We start from the raw sequence: 24,866 nt of genomic DNA, 5'->3' as shown, positions 1-24,866 counted from the left end.
AAAGGGAAGCATTATCAAGTGCCATGTTGTGCTTCTCTAGTACCTAAAATCAACAAAACAAAACAAAACACAAATCATAAACTTTAAAACTAAAATACATAAATAGAAACAAAGGGAAACAACGGGGGATTAGCAAAGTTGCCAATCCCCGGCAACGGCGCCAAAATTTGATGCGAGAATTATACGCACACAAATTAACTCTCTTGTTGTCAAATTGTAGTAAGGATGCAAGTAGGGATCGTTCTAGACCGGGGATTAGGAGGGCTTGCTAAAACCTCTAAACTGACTCAAAAACATAAAAACAAAGTTAAAAACGTTCACAAAGACTCAAAGGACTCAAAACAAGTTCAAAAGACTTAAAACTGCCTAAAAACACTAACTAGGCAGTTTCTGACCTTAAACCCAATGTTGGATGAATTTAAGATTATGGCTTGATTCAAAACACTTTAAAACATAAACTAAACAGATTCTAAGCACTAAAGAACAAGAAAGTAAAGGGGGGTTTTGATTTGACGAGAATTGAATTAACAAAACAAGTTGTGAAACTATGCAGATTGTTAAACGAATTTGTTGAAAACAAGATAATGGATGATGGAATAGCTAAGGGGTTCTTTCTCCACACATGTTACACTTGCATACAAGATGATTTTCAGTTGGTCTTTCGATAAATTATGAAACTCAACACCCCGGGTTAATTAGGTCCGCTTAAATTAACCGTCAAGTTCTCCTTTAAGTTAATGAATTGGATGGGTTTGCGCAACGCAATTCACAACATTCTCCAAAAGTCCTTTACGTGAAAAGCACAATAAAGATACAATCAAAGATCATTAAGCATTATGAAAACTATAAGTGTTGACGAGGCATTCGTTACTATGATGAGCATGAAACTAGTGCCAAGAATTCATTTAACGCGATTGTTTATAAGCAACCTCCACTACTTGTGAATATAAGTTCATAACTATTAGGTGAAACTCACTTATATTCTAGCGTCATATTCATGCATGAAAATTAAGCGTGCACTCTCAATAAACATACATAAATAAGTTATCAATCAAACGGTTAAACAAATTGAATCCACAACTTATGAAATTCCAACCAAAGGTAATCAATTCATATTGCAAGCATAAACATGGTTTTGAATCACCCCCTAGCTAAAGGGGGTTTAGTTCCTCATACTTACAAGACAAAGAGAATTGAAATTAAACATTGAAATCAAAGAAACACCTAAACATTCCAACAACTCAAACTTGAATTGTATGAACGTTTAGGCCCTCTTCTCTTCCTCTTTGTTGTGGCACAAGGTCTAAGGAAATGTTTAGGGCTTTAGGTGTATGTGGAATGGAGTGGGGAATGGTTGGAGTGGCTGCAATGGAGGAGAAAAGGTGCAGAAAATGGAATGAATATGCACGGCACAAAGGGGATTTTGTGTTTGTGTGTTGTGTGTTTGTTTTGTGGTGAATGGGAATGGTTTGTATGAATGCATTGCATGGTTTTATAGGGAGAGAATGGATGGGAGAGCATGTGAATGGCAGCTAGGAATGATTAAAGAAGGGAATGCATGTGGAATGACAACTAGATTGGTTGGTGGAAAACTGAAAATGCAAATGGGAATGCTGGAAATCTGGAGTGAAGGCACGGCAAGGATGTGTTTCGGGTGATTATGGGTGCATGTGGCTACAAGCTAGGGTGAATGATTAAGAATGCATGTGGATTAAAGAGGGAATATGGAAGTGAATGTGCAGAAAATGATAGGATGAATGCATGTGGCTGCAAGGTTAAAGGGCTAGGGTTTAAATGCATAAAATGGACCCAAAAATGCTCCCCCCTTGCACGGCAAGGGAAGGGAAATATGGTTAAGCCCATGGCAAGGTTGTGTAATTGGGTTAGGGCCATTGTTTTGTGTCCTCAAGTGCATACAAGGCCTTCAATTTCATCCAACACTTTGGCTCCAAGCATAAGCTATACATCCTTAGCCCAATAATGCTCCAAAAGACCCAAAATGCACTTCTTTGCTCCTTTAGCCCTTAGAACCTGAAAACATACGAAAATAACTTAAAAGACTTAAAGAACTAAGAAATAACAACGTAAATGCACAAGAACAAGCCAACTAAGTTGCCTAAATATGCTCCTATCAACCACCAATGATTTAGCTAATTTGAGCCTCTCCACAGAATACACTGGTCAAGATCAAGTCGTTGTTGGTAATGGTGCAGGTTTGTCTATAAAGCATATTGGTTCCGGTTTCGTGTCTAAATTTCCTTTAAATTCTGGGTTGCATTGTCCTTCTGCTTCTGTTAATCTACTGAGCGTTCATCAATTTTGTTGTGATAATCATTGCTACTTCATTTTCACTCCTACTGATTTTTTTGTGAAGGCTCTATCCACGGGGAAGACGGTTTTCCACGGCAAGAGTGATAATGGATTGTATCCGTTTCGTGTGGGTTCGTCGAAGTTTCCCTTCAAGAACATGACATTCTTTGGACAACGAACCTCTTCATTTATGTCGCATCAGCATTTCGGCCATCCATCTCATGCAATTGTTACTAAAATTATGTCTTCTATTCCTATTAAGGATTCTAAGTTACCTAGTTTTTGCTCTACTTGCCCATTGGGCAAAAGCAATAAATTATCTTTTGCTTTGTCTCCATCTATTTTCGTTTGTCCTCTTCAATTGATCCATTGTGACGTTTGGACTTCACCAATTGCCTCTGTTAAGGGTTCCAAGTATTTTATAATATTTCTTGATGACTATTCTCGTTATACTTGGATATTTCCTATGAGATTTAAACATGAAGCTTTTTCTTATTTTCAAAAATTTAAATTGCTTGTTGAAAATCTTCTATCTATTCATACTGTCTATAAGATAAAATCTTTATAAACTGATGGCGGAGGAGTATTTATGAGTAAGGAATTTCAACAATTTTTAACTGATAATGGCATTGAGCACCGGTTAACATGCCCTCATACTCCTGAACAAAATGGTGCTGCTGAATGGAAACAACGACACATTGTTGACATGGGTCTTACTTTACTTGCCACCGCTAAAATGCCTTCTTCTTTTTGGGTGGATGCTTTCCACACCTCAATCTATTTAATGAACCGTCTTCCAGCACGCCAATTGAATTATGTTTCGCCTTATGAAAAATTGTTTAGTCGCAAGCCTTCTTATTTATGTTTTCGTGTTTTCAGTTGCGCTTACTTTCCCTATTTACGACCTTATAATAAAAATAAATTGGAACTTCGTTCAAAACAATGTGTTTTCATTGGTTATTCACTTAATCATCAGGGCTATAGCTGTTATGATATGTCAAATGGATGAGTTTATTTGTCATGCCATGTGGTCTTTGATGAGGAAACTCTTCCACTCGACAACCCTGCACAATCCTTCTTAGTCCCATCGTCAGAAGCTTATTCTCCCGTGGTTATCACTCTTTGTCCCTTACCACTTCTTCCTCATGTACCTTCATCATCTCATATTTCTATTTCTCATAATCTAACATCCTCTTCTAGTGCAACACCTCTCTCCCCCTTGCAACCTTCCTCAAGTTCACCATTGCCTACACATCCACATTCTTTGCCACCTCATTCTCAACCTACTCATGATAGCTTTCATAGTTTGATTTCCATTAATGAGGCCCATCCACCTTCTTCAGCTTCTGTTCCCCATCCCATGCTGCTTACTCATTCTAAATCTGGCATTTGAAAACCAAACCCCAAATATGCTTTATTGAGATCATTACAGGCTCCAGATTCTGAACCAACGTCATTTTGAGAGGCAAATCAATTATCTCATTGGCGTGATGCAATGACATTGGAGTTTAAGGCCTTGAAAGATGTTGGTACATAGGAGTTGGTACTTTCCTCATTTGCTACTCATGTTCTTCTTTGCAAGTGGGTCTATCGCACAAAGCGGAAATCTGATGGTACAGTGGAGCGATATAAAGCTCGTCTTGTCGCTAATGGATTTCATCAAAAGATGGGTGTTGATTACACCGAGACTTTTAGTCCGGTGGTTAAGCATGTTACCATTTGTCTGGTTCTTGCCCTTGCAGTTTCTTATAATTGGCCTATACGCCAACTTAATGTACAAAACGCGTTTTTGCACAGGAATCTCTCTGAATAAGTTTTCATGAAACAACCTGTTTGGACCCAATTTTACACCATCGGCCCGAGTAATCGAGGCCATTGAGTGAGCATGTTTCTTAACCGTTAGATAAGTTAATTTGCTATTGTTAATAGATAATATTATGGTTTTTAATCATAATAATTTTCTTTTAATAAATTATCTCAATTTTCTTGTACAAAATAAATGGGATGCAAATCACAACCTCAACGTAGAAGCAAGCAGAACAGTTCGAGTTAATTTGGATTTGTTAGCAGTGTAATGTGTGAATTAGAATAGCTTGGGTTGGACTCTTCATGTGGCATAGCATGGATCTGTAAGTTTTGGATAATGGTGAATAGAAAACCTAAGTAGGTTAGGTTGTTTGATGGATGTTGTCAGACAAATAGACTTTTGGATGGGTGATGGGTTTTTATTAGCTTTGAAAAGTCAACTACTTGAAGATAGACTTTAAGTCTATGCCACGGATCAGTTTGAGTTCCAATTATTTTCTACGAAATCATCATGGCCGCGCCAAGCAGGATCATGTATATTTGAAAGAGAATATTCCTATTATTTTTCAACTTGCGATGTCAATCTTAGGGTTACTGGTGAATTATAAATACATATGCAATGGCAACAGAAAAAGGGACCTCCAATTCAATACACAATTACCCTGTGCAAAACCTCTCAAACATCTTGAGATTGTTTATTTTCTTTTTCTCGCCGACACATCTTCAGTTTGGATAAACAGCACTGTTGCCGTAGAATCAGCTGACCGAGGAGCACTTTTAGTTTGGATAAATAGCACTGCGTCGAGGTCGACTGGTTACCTATCCAAGTCTCGGTCGAGAAGGGTTTCCGAATCCTTATTGGCAGAGGTCATCTTATTAGCCTTCTCGACGAAGTAAGGTGTTACGAGTTACGACATTTGGCGCATTGAACGTCGATTGATTTTATGATTGGATACTCACAAGTGAGTTTCAGAGTTCGGCATTCTGACGGCCAAACCACGTTCACCATCAAGACATACATCACCTTTGAATACTTGTGTCCGTACAGTCTAGTGCCGATTCGACGTGCTTATACTCTCACGAATATAATCACTGTGACCGAATCCGGTGCCGACGATTTGTGAACTTCGCATAACTAGCAGCCTTATCTTCAGGCTCGAGAATCCAAAGGCCGATATTTGTTCCTTCCTCAGCTGCCGTCGCAAGATAAGGAAGTCAGCAATGCGCTCAACGCAACATCAACAAATTTTACACCTCAACCGAGCTCGGTCGACGAGTTGGCATGCCCCGCATTTAACCGAATGACATAGTTAGCTTATTAGTTACTCGATGTGCGCCACGTAGGCTTTGTAATTTTTAGGATCAACACAACCACGTGGTTTTTAAGATCCCGAGTATCCTCATCATGTTTGTCATTTGCGCAAGTCCTTATATGGCTTGAAACAAGCCCCAAGAGCCTGGTTTCATCATTTTTCTAAATATCTTATTGATTTGGGTTTTGTGGCATCACAAGCAGATCATTCTCTCTTCATTTTTAATAACCATAGAGTGTATTTGATTCTTCTAATCTATGTTGACGACATCCTTATCACAGGAAATCAATGCTTTTATGTTGATTCACTTATCCATGCACTTGGTCAGAGTTTTTCTATGAAAGATTTGGGACCCTTCCATTTTTTCTTGGGTCTTGAAGCAACTCGTGGAGATGATGGGTTACATCTAAAGCAAACAAAATATATTGTTGATTTGTTGAAGCGTGTAGATATGTTGGAAGCCAAGCCTTGTGCTACTCCAGTTCAATCTAGCTCCCCACTTCGCTTTCTTGATGGTGTTCCCTTGCATAATCCTACCAGCTACCGAAGTGTGGTCGGCGCTTTGCAGTACTTAACAATCACCAGACCTGACATCACGTATGCAGTGAATTAGGTATGTCAGCATATGCACCAGCCCACCTCAGTTCATTAGATTGCAGTCAAGTAACTCCTTCGTTACTTAAAAGGCACAACTGAGGAAGGGCTCTAGTTTCGTCGTGGTGGTATTGATTTGGTTGGCTTTTCAGACTCGGACTATGTCGAGGATCCAAACACTAGACGCTCCACTGGTGGTTTCTGCATATATTTTGGTCCAAATTTAATTTCTTGGAGTTCCAAAAAGCAATGCACAGTTGCTCGTTCAAGTACCAAATCAGAATATTAGCAGTTGGCCATCACGGCAACTGAACTTATTTGGCTCCAACAACTGCTGCAGGAGCTTTGCATCAGTATTTGGACTCCTTTGATTTGGTGTGATAACACAAGCTCCATTGCATTGGCGTCTAATCCCGTGTTCCATGCTAGAACAAAACATGTTGCTGTGGATTATCATTTTGTGCGTGAGCTTGTAGTGGCAAGGTCATTGAATGTCCGTCATGTGTCTACTAAATTTCAGATTGCATATATCTTCACCAAGGGCTTGTCTGCTGATCGTTTTCATTTCTTAAAGTCCAAGCTCGTTGGTCGTCCGCTCATGAGCTTGCGGGGGGATGATGAAGATAAGAATGATGGAGATAACAATTAAGCAAAGTTTTCAATTGTGGATACAAAGTCAAGCAAACAAGATCAAGCAAAATCATACTTTGTGATTACAAAGTCAAGGGTCTATTGTATAGGCACTCATTGTTGTATAGCCTAGCATTTATTACATGTAGTTGGATGTGGTTGGGAGCTGCTGCCTTTATTGCATGAGACTCCAGCACTCCTATATAAGGAGTTTCTTGTACCATTTGTAAGTGAAACAGATAAACAGATTATTTCTCCAAAACAGAGTTTAATTATAAGTTTTCAAATACCATTCTCTTCAATTGGTTCATTTTCTTTTTCATATTATATAGTTTGCATCTGGAGTTTTTAGTTTCGTGTTTGTCCTCTCACAAACTTTGTTTTCATTTCTCAAATTCTTTTTCAATAGTTTTTTTTCTTTCTTTTGTTGATGATACTATGTTGAATAATTTTATGCCACTCTTCTAATGATCTTGAGCTGTTTATAGGGCTGCGATCCAGCCAGATGATAAACTTTTTAATTGGAAAGGTGTACCAGCAGTTCGTCGACAAAGATATCCGAAATTTTGACGATTTCCAGTTCGCCATTCTCGATATTTTCAAGTAAGCTTATTATACAAGTTAGCGAGAAGTAAAATACGTGATTTTGAATAATAATATACAAGATTGAACTCAAGTCACCTGAACACTATTACTTCAAAAGCCCTGTTAACTGTAGTCAGCATTAGCAACCAAAATTGGCCATTTTTTCACAACTAAACCAGCTACCATTTTAATCACTCATAATGGTTTCCGGTTTTTACATGATCATACTTGAGAAAAATGAAAACATCGCCACAGCGGAAAGAACACTCTTCTTTTAAACAGCCTAAAACATATTGTTATAAACATAGAACTACTCTCTAATATGTGTCTTTTTCTTTCTAATTAGCTTAAGTCATATTCTTGCGTTTTATTATGGGATGAGGATCCATCCGGATTCAAATGGTGGGGATCCTAGGGATCCTCATATCCTAGCCGTTCATCGTATATCGTGCGGTCAGAAATAATTTGAATTTTATTATTTAAAATTAAACAAAAATAGTACTTGATGAAAACTGACCGCAAGATATACGATGAACGGTTAGGATGTGAGGATCCCTAGATTGTGAGTTCCTCGTATGGTAATTCTTGTCTAAATATTTGCCTTGTCCAAAAGTTGATACACAAACATACAAAATTGTACGCTTGGGTCTTTATTATTATTTATTTTTTTTAGTACATCGATATTTTTATACTAAGAGGAGGGTAAGTTCGGCTAAGCCAACGCAATGAGCAGCTTAATTTGGTATCGAATTCGTCATCCTCAAGATTCAAACCTAAGGCCATCTCCAACTGAATGAGGGCCAAAGCCCTCTGGTCCTCCAAGAAATTAATATTTTAATGAACAGTGCATGACCATATTTCTTACCATCTCCAACCAAGGGCCAAAGGGTCATAGGGCTCGTTTTAGCCATATCACAAAAAATCATCTCCAACCGAGGGCCATAGGGCCAAACATAATTTATTACTTAAATTTATAAACTACAACAACTTAAATTTAAAAACTACAACAATTTATATTTAAAAACTACACCTTATATTTAAAAACTACAACAACTTAAATTTATAGGAAAAAAAATGAGAATTTTTTAATATTTTTTTTAAAAAAATTGGCCAAAAAAAATTCAAATTCAAATTCAAATCCAATGACTAGCTGATGTCAGCTAGCCGGTTGATTTGAATTTTTTGTTTTTTACTATAAATAGGACGAATATTGGGCTATAATTCACACACCTTTGAATTCAATCTCTTTCAATTCCATTTCTTTCAATTCAAGTTTAAAATGAATTCCAACTTTGGATCCTCTTCGAATTCCAACTGGGGTCCTCATCCAATTCCGAATTGGAAGAAAAATGGGCGCAGATGGGATGAGAAGATGATAGGTCTGATGAAGAAGATGAAGCATAGCGCAACACACAATATGTGGCAGCCATGGCTACGGCCATGTTGTGTTAGCCAACTGAGGAACCTCAATGGGGTGGCTTTATTGCTGGTCGTTTTTACAAACCACGAAACAAAACGATGACGCATACCAATCTAATGAACAACTACTTCAACCCCAACTCGGTGTACACAGAATAGGATTTCAGACGTCGCTTCTAGACGAGGCATCACATCTTCGAATGTTTACTTCATGATGTGCAGCAGATTAATGCATACTTTCAACAAAAGCTAGACAAAGCAGGTTGTCCTGGTTTCTCACCTCATCAGAAGGTTACTGTTGCATTATGAATGATGGCCTATGACTCCCAGTTGATTCAATGGATGAAACCCATGGTATATCTGAGTCTACATTCCTTGATACTCTTGCTGAATTATGTGACACAATTGTTTAACTTTACAAAGAGGAGTACCTCCGCGAGCCAAATCAAAAAGATCTGGATCAGCGCATTCGCAAAGCTGATGACCGTGGGTTTTCAGGCATGATAGGGTCATTAGACTGCATGCATTGGAATTGGAAGAACTGTCCCACCGGATGGTAAAGAGGCTTTAGCAGAAAGTCGAAAAAGCCAATTGTTATGTTAGAGGCGGTTGCCTTGTATGACACATGGATCTGACATGCTTTCTTTGGAGTCCTTAGATCCCAAAATGACATTATATTATTAGGCGTTTACCCCTCTTCAATAACCGGATGGAAGGTAATTCGCCTCAACTTGATTACTACATCAACGGTTGTCAGTACAATATGGGGTATTACTTGGCAGATGGCATCTACCTACAATGGGTGACACTTGTCCAAGCAATTCCAAACCCTGCAAATGATGCTGAAAAGTGTTTTACCTTACACCAAGAGGCATATTGGAAAGATGTTAAGAGAGCTTTCAGTATTCTACAAGCATGGTGGAAAATCATCAAGGAACCGGCAAGATGGTGGAGTTGAAAATTTTGGACTTCATCATGATGTCTTGCATCATATTACACAACATGATTGTGGAGGATGAGTGAAATGGATATATTGATGGAGAGTCTGATGACAACCAAGAGGATCCAAATAGGTCAAGAAGGGCTCGTGCAAAAATATATGATGGGCCTAATTTGCCTTTCAATCCAAGAGCTGGTAGTATCTCTTTAAATGAGTACATGAGGTGTTATAGGATGATACATTCCTCTGCCACAAACAAGTACCTACAATAAGATCTTGTTACGCATCGTTGGGCCAAAAGAAGCATGGAGTAGGCGTTTAAGTTTTATGTTGTTAAATGTTTTTAAAAATGTTGTTTAAGTTTCATGTTGTTAAATGCTTTTTTTATGTTGTATAATTTTTATGTTGTTTAATGTTATTTAATGTTATTTAATATTGTTTAATGTTGTTTGATGTTACTTAATCTTGTTTAATGTTGCTTCATGTTACTTAGCTCATTATCTTCAAACGACAATAAGTACACCATGCAAGCCATCCCTTTTCCACAAGCAAAAGCGCAAAAGTGCATGGTCAAACACACAAGCTAGCTATCAAGCTTTTCACTACTAGGAAAAATGATAGCTATCAAGCTTTTCACTACTAGGAAAAATGATGAAGGGCATTGTGATTAGTGCTGGAGTGAGATCTTGCCCCTTCCCCCCCCCCCACGGGTTCAGCAGCTCTAACTATACTTATAAAAATATAAGTGCGACCAATTGGTATGTGCAAAGATACTCAAAGTTATAGGCAGGCACTTGGAAATGAAAATTGAAACCGAAACACAAACCAAATCGGACCACACTGAACAGTTCGATTTTGCGTTTTTGAAACAGTTGCAGTTTTGAAACCAAACGCAATGTAGTGAAATGGTTTGGTTTCAATTTTGGCTTTTGAAAACTGTACCAAAACTAACCGCCCCTCAAATTATGTCATGTTTTAATTGATTGTTTGTTATAGTCCATACATTAAGTATGGACTGAACCACACTAGAACGTCATCCCTTTCTACCCCTAGCATACAAAATGTTTAATTATATCAATACTAAGGTTCTAAAAGATGTTAGGAGCTAGTCGGGCAGTGGGTTAGGGCCTAGCGCCTAGGCGGATTAGGTGGATTTAAGTAAATCTACTATATTTCATGTAAATAAGTGTCTATTTATACTTAAAATATATATAATTTCACCATAAACTACAAAACAGAATGACATATTTATTATGAAGTATTGGAACATAATGAAAATATGGAGAACAAACATATAATGTGTGTTTATTTAAGTATTCAACAAGTCTCTTACAATGTATTGAAAAAAATAAAATGCAAAATGAAAGTTATCTGTCTATGTGAGTCGCAACCTAGGTAGGTGACTACGCAGGTCTGGGCGGGCTAGGCGGGTGCCTTAGTAAGTTTAGGCACCCTTCTTAATTTTCAAATGTCTAGGCATTAATCGTGAAGGTTGCCAGCCGCCTAGCTCCGAAGCGGGGCCTAGGCGGTAGTAGGGGGATTTTTAGAACAATGATGAATACATTAGCTTTGTGTAAAAACTAGAAAGCTGATTGGTTTATTGAGAGAGAGAGAGAAAGAGAGAGAGAAAGAGTCAACAATCACTTTCACTTTTCTCTCTAGAAACCTCGGTGAACTTTGAGATCCCTCACATTGAAGTTGGGGAAGGGGGCAAACTACCATAAATTCTTGTTAAAAATAAAAATAAATAATAAAAAAAAGAATGTTAGGTCATTGCCACTTTTAAGGTCTTCTTTTTCTTATAATGGCTTCTTGTAATTTGAAAACAAATATGTTGTTCTTCGTATAATCTTCTTGCAGTTTGCTGCAAGTTTGGTGCAGTTTTGCTGCAGGTTCATTAGTATTGTTTGGAAAATGAGATCATCTTATACGTAGATAGGTGTAAATTTTAAACTATACATTTTTTCTCAAAAATCAAATCTAAACTGTTTGAAACCACACAGAACCGAACCAAATGGTTAAGTTTCATTTCGGTTTTGGCTTCAAAACCGCACCACACCGAACCGCAAAATTTCGGTTTCACTTAAAACTATACCGAACCAAACCGTGCCCACCCCATGAATGGAGATGAGTGTGTTCATGGTGAAAGTGGTCCGACAATCGATACGCCAAACTTTAAATTTCACTTCGGAATACCTAATCCTAGAACACTCCACTTTGCCAAGGAAGCCACTGAAGTGACATCGTTCAACGAAAGAATAAAAAAAACTCTTAGCTGACAGAGACTTGGGATAAATAATTAGTCGAAAGGGTGAACTTGATGTTTACCCAAACGGCCGAACCACTTTCACCATAAAGACACTCATCTCTTTGAGTATCTTTGCCCCTATAGTTTGATACAATTTTGTTGCACTTATATTTTTAAAAATATAGTTGGAATTGCTGGACATGGTGTTGAAGTTTCAATTTCACAGCAAAATGCATAACCTTGTCTTCAGGTTTAGAATACAAAGTGTTCCTTCGCTGAGGTTCCTTATTCAAGAGTTGGGAGTGCATTCCATTACATTACCATACTCAAAATTATTCACCCAGCCAAGCTTAGTAGCGAATTGGTATGCCCGCATCAGCAATCAATTACTAAAGTACATAATTAGCTCATTTAGTTAATCGATCTGTGCAACACGTAAACTTTGTAATTTTTAGACTCAAAATAGTGCAATCGATCAACACCGACCGTTAAGCTTGCTTCCCCCTAATGCATTATTAGCTTGGAGATTCGGAAGTTTCTCCTAGTAATGGTATTAACTGTTTCATGGAAAGAAAAGGTTCAAAATAATAACATGGTTTTGCAACCATATCCGATTTAATATCAATGGTTAGGATTGGATGATCAAAGCAAGACACCAAATGCAATAGCACCGGAGAGTATTGTGGCCAGAATAACCTTTACCAGCTTTTATAGAAAAGTTTTGACAGAGGAATCTTGGATAGGTTGGGTGATACGATTTTGTTTGTTCGTTTAGATTGATTAAAATTGGAAAAGGAATAAGTGACGTTGGCCTGTCTTCCAAGTCCCAAGCAACAACTTTATTTACAAGTATTTTCTTTTTAATCAATCGAAAAGATTCGATCTGATTGATAAAGAAAAGAAAGATACTGAACGTGCTAAACTATGGCTTGTGACTGACTTGAACGCGTGTTAGACATTTTCTGTAGATCTCTATTTAAATTTATATAATATTATCTGTATGTAAAAAACAATTATTTTTATTTTATCTTCCAATAGTTTCCAATGTAATAATATAAATTTAGTAAATGTGCAATTTTCAAATTTAAAAAAAAAAAAAACTTTGGAATTGTTTCATTTGTCCAAAAAAAAAAAAAAAAAAATCTTTGGAATTATTTCAGCTACTATAATAATTATAGCGCCCGTTATACCTAACGAAATAATTAGCTAGTATTAGTGCTTTGGTCGTTCATTTCCCCAATTTATAATTAACAAGTGGTAGTTTTTGTTCTTTAGCTTGGGAAAAAACACAAATGATGATGAATATTATTCATTTTAGAACCCAATAGATCAAAAGTCACCCGATCAGAAATTTATAACGCTTTCTTATTTTCTTATTTACATTATATATATTTTTTTTTATTAAAGTATTGATTGACGTACTTATTTTCTATTATTGACACATACATAATTTATGTGACAACCAATCCCTAACTTCACGATTTTATTAATTTTTAAATGAGTGAATTGACGAAAATGCCCATAGAGGCGAGATCGTTGACTTTCGTTGACCATCATTTTGTGACGCGTGTGGGCTATTATTTTATTTTATTCTCGAAGTACTTTATGGTACGAATGCATAGACATAAGCGGAACTAAATATGGAGGTACGAAGAATATTTTACAAATTTCGGAGCAAAATGGGCGTTTTGGTAATTTCACGTTACGGGAGATAATTTTCTATATTTTTGTTGAAGCTGTTGAACTTTAAACCTTATGACCCTTGGGCCGGGCTTTCAAGCCCAGGCCCTTTGACCCAAAACCCATTAGACCCAAGCCTTTGGGCCTTAGAACCCAACCAAGTGGCAAAGCCCAGGCCCACCGAACCCAAGCCCAAACCTATTGGACCCAAGCCTAAGAACCCAGGCCCAAATCCTGTCCAACCCGTCCCAAAATATTTATTTTTGGGATATAATTTCCATGATAGGCCAAAATAAACTCTTGTTTATTTACTACCATTACTCACAATTCTTTATCTAAATTTATTAGTCACTCACAAAATCCATAACCAAAATTTGGTTACCAAAACATAAGATTTAATTTTTCAATTAAACACCAAATTTCTTTTCATCAATTCAATTTCCCAACAAAAGATTAATCTCAATTATTTAAGTTTGCATCTAACCCCTGTTAGACTGCTTATGTACCCTTGAATGGAATTAAGCCTTTTGTAGTTCACCATTCATTTTTATTCCATTTCCCAAATCCTTCTAGTGACTACCATCTACGAAACTAGGTTCAAATAAATGAATCACACCAAATGAAAATCATTCATGGATTTAGAAGATCAAAATGAGCTTAAAAAGATAGCTTTGGCCCTTTGGCCACGCGCCGCCGCACACGCCGCCGCAGGTGGTGGTTTCCGACGAACGAAAACCACCAAATTCCGACCAACTCTAAAAATTACCAAATTTTACAGGCAAGTAGAGTTCATTGAGAGGAACAACTTTCATACCTAGGCCGAAGTCCAATTTGGCCAGAAAATACCTCAAATTGCCCTCGAACCACCAGAAACCCTTAAATTTGGGTGTTCTTGATTCGACTCCAAAACCATATGACGCCCCAACTAATGCATGGGTTTTGTCACAGACCTCAAAGGGAGTCCAAAGGTGGTGGCAATTGAAGGGAATCGTTTCGAAATTCACCCGAAAAAGGAGAAACCCGCCTGTACAACCGTGGGTTTATGGCTTTGATTCGTAAAATTGGATAAGAAATTTAAGAATCTAACACTACAGAGATGTTGGGCTCATCAAGAGCTTTCCATAGACACCGGAATCACTTCCAATGGACATCGGACGGGAAAGATAGGACTGGGTCAAGGAACCGGGTCGGGTCAGCAGAGTAAGGGGATCCGGTTTTCTCTCATCCTCCTCCCTCCTTTCCCCTCCTTTCCTTCCCCCTTTATTCGTCTGTGTCCTTCCCTTTTCTGTCATTTCTTTTCCATCACAGCCGTCCATATCCTTCCTTTCTTTTCTTTTCTTCTCATCTCAACCATATCTGGAGCCTTCTAAATGAGGCCTAAATTTCAAATATGTCCCTAACTTTATACGTTAATAACTCTTTCGTTAAAACTCCGTTTCACAAACGATTTTCGCCTACGCGCTCGTAGGATCATCCTCTATCCAAATATATCAAGAAATCCGATAAAAAAAAATATATAAGGATAAAATACGTCCTTGCACAATTACGTTAAGCCAACTAGAGGCATTTCCATCTTTTCAACTTAACGATAAATTTCACAACATAATTTATAATACTTTCTGGAAACAAAACTTTAAAAGTTCTAAATTCAATTTTTCATACCCATAAGTTGATTTATTTTCAATTTTCTCCAAATATTCATAATTATGAATATCTAATTCATATATTTAAATTTTCAGGGTATTACAATGTGTACTTTTATGGGGTTTGAATTAAAGCCATGATTAATATTTTATTTAGTTCTATTATGTTGATGTGAATTATCAAATTATTGTGGCACGACTATATTTATGTTATCTGCTCATCGTTTGCTGCACCGATGTTAGTACTCACCCGGGACAGGGCCAGTCTTTCCCGTGTATGTGCACATCGCACCGTACACTCACTTTGGATCCATTGTAGGTGTCAATCCTGTCCTAGATTGCTATAGGCAATTAGGACTCGTTAGTGTTGCGCATAGCGCCAGTCTTCACGTGATTGTAATACTAGAGCTATATCATTGTTACAACTAGTCCTGTTTATGTCATAATACCTCTGCATGAACTCGTGTGTCAGCATGTGTCGATGAGCACTCGATATGATATGTTGCTTATGCGAGATTATGTGATTATGGACGTCATGCGCTTATTTACGAGATATTGTGCCATATTGAATTCTTGAGATATTGCAGGCTATGGTAAGTATTTTCATACTATACGTAGTATGTATATTTTGGAAATTATACTTGTTTTACGACGAGGGGTTATAAAGTTTTCAAAAAGGTTTTTTTATAAAACTTTATTTTTAGGCCCACTCACCTTGTTTTTCGTCCCTTCAGGTTTTAGTGGCTGAGCGTTTGTGTCGACGAGGATTTCAGGCAAACTATTGTTGTGGGAATACTATCGATGGTATAATTCCTCCTTTACCTTTATTGTACTTTACTTATGCTCTGACATCACGTGTGAAATGGTCTCATTCCCGCTCACAAGCGCACTCTTATATTTAGACACTTTTAGGTTTAAATTTACTTAAATTTTCCACATCAATATACTTTATAGCTTCATCACCCTTCGGATGTCGGCCATCACAGCTCGATTCAAAATCCAAGTAAACATTTCGGATCGGTATGTGTCAATTTACGAATTTGTTCTAAAAAATGATTTGCCTATGATTACTCTTTACTTTATCTTGAGTGCGTCAGCACGACCAATATATGTAAGAGATGTTATTTGGACTATTACATGGATGCATGCTAGTTGCTACCACCAAGACACCAACCAACATTGAGATACAATAATTCAGGCCAAGGAAATGACCTGTGCTGTGCCATTGCCCGTAGGGGTGGGTTCAAAAAACCGAAAACCGAAAAAAACCGAAAACCGAACCGGACCGAGACCGAAAAAAACCGAACCGAAAAAAAAACCGAACCGAAATTGTCAAACCGAACCGAACCGAATCTGACCGGTTCGGTTTCGGTTTTTGAGGCTCGGAAACCGAACCGAACCGAACCGAACCGATATATATATATATATAATTTTTTTGAATATTTATAAATAGTTTAGTCATACAATCATAACAAAACAGAACCTGTTGCCAAGTTGGTTTCAGTGAAACTTTACAAGCATGGAGGCATGGGTTCGAACCCTCATGCCTCCAGGATTTGTGAGAATTTTTTTAATTTTTTAATCTTTTTAACAAAACAACCCTAACCCTCCTCCTCCTTATTTTTCATTCCGCCTAGCCTATTAATATGAATGTGAACTTTTATATTTCCTTTTTTTTTTTTTAATAATTTTGGAGGGAGAAAGAAAAAAAAAAAAAAAAAAAAAAAAAAAAAAAAAAAAAACCGAAAAAAACCGAAACCGAACCGAAAAAAACCGAACCGAAAAAAAACCGAACCGAAAAAAACCGAAAAAAATTTGAACCGAACCGAACCGAACCGAAATTTCGGTTCGGTTTCGGTTTTGAGAAAAAACCGAACCGAAAAAAACCGAACCCAGCCCTAATTGCCCGGAGCCTGGTCTCTATCCCCTTCTCTCCTTTTCTATTTGAACGGTTACGGTTAAGTCAGATCAACGTTTTGAGTTATTTTTTTAATAGCCAGAAGAAAATAAAAAACAATTTGTTAGAGAAGGACAAGAAATGAGATAAGAATAGGAGGAAAGAGAATCCTACTCCCCGTTGTCCAATTGCCATGCAGCAATTTAGCCATTTGAAATCACAGTTTTCAAAATGTATAAAAAATAAATGACATGAGTCACTGACAAATAGATGAATCAATTAATTAAACCCAAGAAATTAGTAACTTATTTATTTAGTAAACAAATATTGTGACATTTAATGCATGTGGGAAACCTTAATCAACAATGAAGTTTCATGGAAATGATTACAGTACTGTACTAAAGAAAGTTACAAATCTAAGCATACCTCATTGCCCACATATAAATACACACAACACAAGGCCTAAACCACAACAACACCACTCCATCCTTCAACCTCCAAAAGCCTAATCAAAACCAGTTCGAAAACCCTAACAAGTAAAAATGTATCAAGATATTTGCTTGGAGTTTGATTTTGCTCTTTTGGAGTCGATTCGGCAACACCTTCTTGACGATAATTTTGATACTACTTTTCAGGAATCATCACCAATAGCTTCTGGCAGTCCTTCCCCAATGTACTGCCGAAGTTTAAGTTTCAGCACCCTTTCCTCGACGGGAAGTTGGAGGGACATGCTGTTTAAAGTGGAACTGGAAGACACTAACGAAGTTGTTGGTGCTTTATCTGATGGCACGGACGGGTGGAGTCCGTCATCAGATCACCATTACGTTGATGTTATAGATACCACACCCGTGAAACCGGAGCCTCAGGAGGTTGTCAGAGAAGAGATAGTGGTGGCGCGTGAGACTCACATGCCACCGTCGCGGCAGCACTTTCGGGGAGTGAGGCTGAGGCCGTGGGGGAAGTACGCGGCGGAGATTAGAGATCCCAAGAAGAACGGGGCCAGAATGTGGCTCGGGACTTATGAGACGACTGAGGGTGCGGCATTGGCTTATGACCAAGCTGCTTTTAAGATGCGCGGCTCTAAAGCCAAGCTCAACTTCCCTCACCTTATTGGCTCGGAGGGATGCGAGCCGGTTCGAATAATAGCAAAGCGGCGTGCCCCGTTGTTCTCCACTTCTTCTTCCTCGTCGGAAAGTGGGTCGCCAAAGCCGAAAAGGAGGAATACTGGACTTCGCTCGGTGGCTGAAGCCGAGTCGGGTAGCACAAGCCGGGTTGAGATGGTTGAGAAGAGCTAGCTAGCTGCTGTTGATCAGTGGCTAAGTGATGAGTATTTATCAAATATAACCAGAAATTAATCCTTAATTTCAAATATGTTACTTTTTTATTAAAAAAATTTCAAATATATCCAAAATTTCACTAAAATAGACACAAATAACCTCAAATTTAAAAATTAAATAAATTAAAGGCTTTTTAGCTACCATCGCCTCAAGCCTGCTCCGATCCAACTCATCTTCGCTTCTACACTCCAGCACCACAACCCTATCCCCTTCGACCCCCTCATCACCGACATTAAGCGTTGTCGCGATTACTGCAAGTGGGAGTAGCAGAATTTCAATCATGCCTTCAACGCCTTGTTTCTTACTAATATCATTTTTAGTTTTAAATATAAAAATAGTTTTTAAAGTTAATCCACATGTCGTTATATGATTGTATTTGTGAGACCCACGTGGCGCCATATCAACACACTAACAGAGCAATTGACAGATTTTGCACGAAAAAACTAAAATAACCACGATGGACAAATTCAAAGAAAGACTAAAATGATTCACGATAGACAAATTCAAGAACACTACTATTGATTTATCATTAATTGTTAAGGACCAATTAAGGAGTTATATCAATGTCACGAACTATTTTGGCTAAAAGCCTTTAATTTATTGTATTGTTAAATTTGAGGGTATTTTTGTGTTTAGGTGAAATTTTGGATATATTTGAAATTTTTTATAAAAAGTGACATTTTTGAAATTAAAGGTTAATATTTTACTATATTTGATAAATACTCCCAAATGATCTTAACACGAGCTACATGAATCATTGATAAGTGGCTTATGATTAATATTTAATGCTGGGTTAATGGTTGCATTATTTAGAGTAATTGGAGACTCCCCAAGTGTAAAGCGTTAGATTTTTTTTTTTTTTTTATTCCACCCTTTCGTTTTGTACATGATCGTTAATGGAGGCTAATTTTTTGTTATTTATTATGGACCTTCCTTTTCCTTTTGGTAGGATATTTTTCTTTTTTTTTTCTTTTTCATTTTTTTTTCTTTTTCTTTTCTGAACAACGATATTATCTACACTAAAAGTGGAAAAGTAGGCTAAGCCTCATAATAAGCTAGCAATAATATGCATCAAATTTATCTTCGGCGAAAATCAAACATAAGACCTTTTGCTTACCAATGAAGAGGAATACTATTATTTTATTAAAAGAAAATTTTTTAAAATATAAATATAAGGATTCATAATATACTTCTCCCATATTGTATTTCATAATTACAACTCACAAATAGAAACATGGGTATTTCTAGAGAAACCAAACTTTTAAACCAAATTTTGTAAACCAAATGATGTGGTTGTTGATGTCACATCCCGGCCCGGGCCGAATCACTTCCCGGGCGCGCTCCACCACCGTAGCACGATATTGTCCGCTTTGGGCTTACCATTCCCTCACGGTTTTGTTTTTGGGAACTCACGAGCAACTTCCCAGTGGGTCACCCATCATGGGATTGCTCAAGTCCCCTTCTCGCTTAACTTCGGAGTTCCTACGGAACCCGAAGCCAGTGAGCTCCCAAAAGGCCTTGTGCTAGGTAAGGATGAGAATATACATATAAGGATCACTCCCCTGGGCGATGTGGGATGTCACAGTTGATGATTGAATTATTACTTAAGTGTTAAGTAACGTGCTTATTTCTTATTGGTGACACATCATTTGGATAAAAATTTAATCTACCTAACATTACCCAAGAAATACTATTAGAACATAAATCCTCCAATCAAAACATAGAAAAATACATGTGCAAAATGACCCCTCACACAAGTTAATAATCATTTATCTATGTTATTCTATTTATCAAATAGTCCATCTCTAAGAACTACTCCAACTATGGGAGCAAAACTCAAGTTTTAAGTTTGAAACCCACCTCAACTTGCTCCAACCTTTAGGCTAAAAATTAGTTTTAACCCAAAATCAAATTTGGGGCAAATTTTCGGCTATTCCATACTGGGTGAGTGAGTTAGCTCACGGATGAGAGTTGGCGCACCGAAAAAAGTTCAGACGCAACAAGCTTCACTCACCCAACGCTGTCTACACACAATGCTCTAATACGGAAGGGCCCCACTTAACTGGGTCATGTCAGCCACCATAATGAGGCCCAACGACTCTTTAACAAATCGAATTGTCAGGGAATTTGGACGGTTGGTTGATCCAACTATCAAGATTCAAATTTATTTAATTTTTTTTTGTATTTATAAAGTCATTGAATTCCACGGTTGAGATCTAATATCATCAAATCTAATGGCTAAAAAAAAATCTATTGGCCCAAATTCATGGTGTCGGTTTATTAATTATCGTTTGTATTAACTTTATGTAGCTTCATGGTGTCGATTTATTGATTTCTCAATATTTATCGGAATATAAATATTTTTAGGTTAAAATGTTTATAAAATTAAATTATGATGGTCTACATAATTTTTCTTTTTAAAGTTACTTTAAAAAAAATAAGCCTAAATTCATTTTTTAATAATCTCAAGCTAAATATATAGCTCACAAGGGTTGGAGTAGAAAAACTATTTCTAAGTTAAAACCTAAATTTTCTACATTAAAAATTTTAGGTTTTAATGTGATAGCCTGTCCCGGATTTTTCGTACCGTAGGGGTAAAATGACGGTTTTGCCCCTAGTATGTTTGTTTCGTTGTGTGGTCATTTTTGGAATTTGGTTGGTTGATTTTGGACCACACACACACACCACACTCATTTCTCTCTCTCTCTGCCCTATCCCGAGTCCTTCTCTCTCTCCATTTCCTATCTTCTTCGTACGAACAACATAAAAAACCCTTGGATTCGTCACGGATCGAGGAAACAAACTACATATTTTTGCTCGTGACGTCCTTAGGAGTTCAACCATACCCATTTCAGGTAAGGGAACCTTCATTTTCACGTCGAACCTGAGAGGTGTAAATCGGGGTACTGTCATGCACACGTTAATTCTTATGTTTTTGGGAATTTCAAGCTTGTAGAAAGCTTGGTGAGGTCCTTAGGAGGCTTGGGGTGGTTCGTTTGAAGGTTTTGGACGTCGGGATCGTGAGTTGCAGGTTTGGCCGGAGTTGGTGGTGTTTTCCCGGCGAGATTCCGTTGGTTTTAGTGCCTGAAAGTGGTAAGGATTTGTTCCTCTTGTTGTAAGCTTCATTTTGGTACCAATTTTGTGAAATTTGGATGAAAAACGAATGAGATATCAAGTTTAGAAATTTTTCATGGTTTTCTGGCGATGGCGATGGCGCCGGAGGTTGGCCGGAGAAGATGACAGAATATTCCGTCAGTTTGGACGGAATATTCCTAACGGCGTTAATGGAATCAGTTAGACTTAATGGAATATTCCTGACAGCGTTAACTGACGCCGTCAGTGTGCCGGGCACGTGCCAAAGCGTGTGGCCGTGCCTTGGCCGGTGCGTGGGGGCACGTAGGGTGTCAGAAAATTATTTTAAAAATATGGGGATGTTCGTGAGGTTGAGTAGATCACGTTGGTGTATTCATACACCCATTTGAGCATTGTATGAGAAGTTATTTCGTAATGTTGGTTATGTGCTTTAAAATTAACGTTTTTATAGTTGTTTCGCATATAGGTAAGACCTATCCCGAGGACGAGCGCAGTCACTCGAGGCAAGGGGGTTACGACCCTTCTACATACCAGTGAGTGGGCTTTTGGTTTTCTGTATATACCTATATACTTGTGTTTTTCCGAGAAAGTGAAATGAAACGTTTATATGTTTTATATGCCATGCATTATGTTACCCATTTAATTATGCATTATTAGTTGCATATATATATATATATATATATATATATATATATATATATATATATATATATGTTGTTTGGTGTTGCGGACGCACAGGTAAGTGACAGTTAAGTTATGGTTTATGTTTATGTTTAGTAGTGATTTGAGATGCATAGAGAGCTCATAACCTGCACCCCCGGTGTTAGTGCTCCCACCCAGAGTTGGGCACAGTCCTTCACGTGATATTCGCCTACCACACCACATGCTCATCTTGGATCCAAGTTAGGTGCACAGTCCTGTCGTACAGACCACTGTAGGTGGTTCTGACTCGTGTGCAGGTATAGTTAGTGAGTTGGAGATTTGAGCTCTAGATTCAGTCGTACAGGTCACATTAGGTGACTCCGGCTGACAGAGTACATGGCATTGATTGGCATTACCTGAGTACTTGCATTTTATTTTGAGGCATTTGACATGGCATATTTCTGAGCATGACTTATTTATACGTATATATTCTATTTTTCTGGGAAGTATACAGGTTTTACGGCGAGGGGTTAGAACTTTGTTTATGAAATGATTTTTGAAAAACTTTGTTTTTGCCCACTCACGCTTTCTATTTTGCGCCCCTCCAGGTTCTGGTTTGGCTTGCACTTTTGGTGGCTCCCCAGAGGATTTCCCAGCTTATCTGATAGAATATCACCAGTGTAGGACCACCTTTGGGTGTGTTTACTTAGTGTTTGTTTCTCCCGGACTGCACTAGATCTTCCGTGCTCTGAACTTTATTTTTCACACTTACGCTTGCACATGTATGTTATTTACTTTGTGTATAGCTAGATTTGTATTTATTCGTACTTTTATTGTTATTTCTTAGCTTCCGCACTGTGCACATGGTTATGTCACTTCCACATGACGGCCAGCATGCCCTGATCTCGGTCAGGGTGTGTCATTTAACATAAGGGTTGGAGATGGTCAAAAGAGCAAAACATAGATCCTCGATTGAAATGTCTTTTATTGTATATAAGTGACTGATGGTTCAGATTCTAATGATAAATATATAAATAGGTATTTAGAATATTTCTAAAAGAAGCTCTAAATTTTTGTTAAACTAATAAATAAACAATGTAAAAAAAAAAATAAAAAAAATAAAAAAAACATTTTAGCTACTCAGTTTACAACATTGCAATTCTTACTATCTATTTGCATCATCTCTCTAAAAGAGATGTGACCTACTTGTGTTGGCGAGCCCTACCTCTATTAGAGAGATGATACAAGTGAAGGTATAAATAGATGGTAAATGTAGCACTACTCCTCAGTTTAACATAACATCTTCAACAATACTTTCTATTTTAACAATCTCTTAATATTCTTTTACTTTTTCAAATTAAAAAAAAAAAAAAAAAACTTTAAAAAAGGTAAATTATTCATATCTGCTACATTTTATACTAGCTTGTATAATAGCTAGTTTTCCAACTGCTACTTTTGTAATCATAGCCCAACATCCTTTTCACCCGTTCTTTTTTTCTTTTGTAGAAGTGGTAGAGTTATTACTGAAAACACAATAAAATTTACACATAATGAGATTCAATTACAAGATATGGACCCCTAAAACAAAGGTTTGAGCCTAGAAACAATAAATGGAACACAAAACCTAAATTCCTTGCAACCGCCGCCGATGCATCGCCGAAAAACATCCACCCAACAGACACCTGAAAACCAACCAAAGAATTCTACAAAATGATGGGAAAATGACTACAACAACCTTCATAAAGCACCATAGATCTTGCAATAATAACAACGAACCAAAGGAAGCTGGTGAGAGAACTTACAAGCAACAAAATCACCGAAGGCAACAAAGTAGTCAAAGACAAATCCATGGAAGGTGGTGGTGTGAACACCCGAACCAGAACAAAATGCACTTCCCGATCCTTGAGAGATGGTTGTGTGAACATCTGCATCGAAGCTCTACGCACATCCTGAGATTATCGCATCAAAACGCATTCAAAGTAATCTGGTGGGTTTGAGGAAAGCCAAAGAGGTGGAGGATGGGAAAGATGGGGAATAGAAAATGGAATTGATGGCATAAGAATTGAAAGCTAAAGCACAAATCGGAGACAATCAATGGAAAAATTGCAAGGAAAACTAAATCTGAGAGCTACCGACCCAGGCCTTAGCAAGGACCAACGGTAGAAGAGATGAAATTGAATGATGGCTCAACATACAAGCTAGAAAATCTCTCACGGTGGGAGAGATAGACTCTCACAATGGGAGGGAAAGACATACTTCACCCGTTGTTAACTAATGCTCATATGCTCTTCTCCAACCTCTCTCATATTTCAAAATTATAATTCTTCGATTATAAGTGAGAGTTCTTAGATTTAATTCTCGTCAAAGATAAATTCTAACTAAATTATTGTGACTGAGTCATACTAAGATAGAGAGAGAGATCCTAGAGATTTTCTATTTTAGTGCATGAGGAACATGGTTGGTTAGAGTTGATTTTTCTAACTTATCCCCGAGTATTTCTAAGCAATAAAGTTTGAAATCCCCTTCATGTTTCCTCTCTGCAAATAAAAAAAAAGATAAAAGTCTATGCAATCAGATATGCTTAATAGTTGGGATTTGTATTTCCATCTTTTGATTTCATTTTTTTTATAAAAGCTGAAAACTTTAACTCGTTTTAGTTTTCAAAAAATGAAAATTAGAAAACTAAAAAACCAACAACTGAAAACAAAATGTTAACTTATTATTCTATG

General features: G+C 37.4%; 1 protein-coding gene across 1 annotated transcript; it reads left to right on the top strand.

Annotated features, from left to right (window-relative positions):
* The first annotated feature begins 17,607 nt into the window (after nucleotides 1-17,607).
* LOC137733444 (ethylene-responsive transcription factor 2-like) lies at nucleotides 17,608-18,375 on the top strand. Its single transcript, XM_068472596.1, has one exon. The coding sequence runs from the start codon at nucleotides 17,608-17,610 to the stop codon at nucleotides 18,358-18,360; it is 753 nt and encodes a 250-aa protein (XP_068328697.1). The 3' UTR covers nucleotides 18,361-18,375.
* The last annotated feature ends 6,491 nt before the right edge of the window (nucleotides 18,376-24,866 follow it).

The sequence above is a fragment of the Pyrus communis genome, chromosome 5 (genome assembly GCF_963583255.1).
Source record: "Pyrus communis chromosome 5, drPyrComm1.1, whole genome shotgun sequence".
NCBI lineage: Eukaryota > Viridiplantae > Streptophyta > Magnoliopsida > Rosales > Rosaceae > Pyrus > Pyrus communis.
The sequence above is the reverse complement of the archived record's forward strand: the minus strand, read 5'-3'. Positions and strand labels throughout refer to the sequence as shown.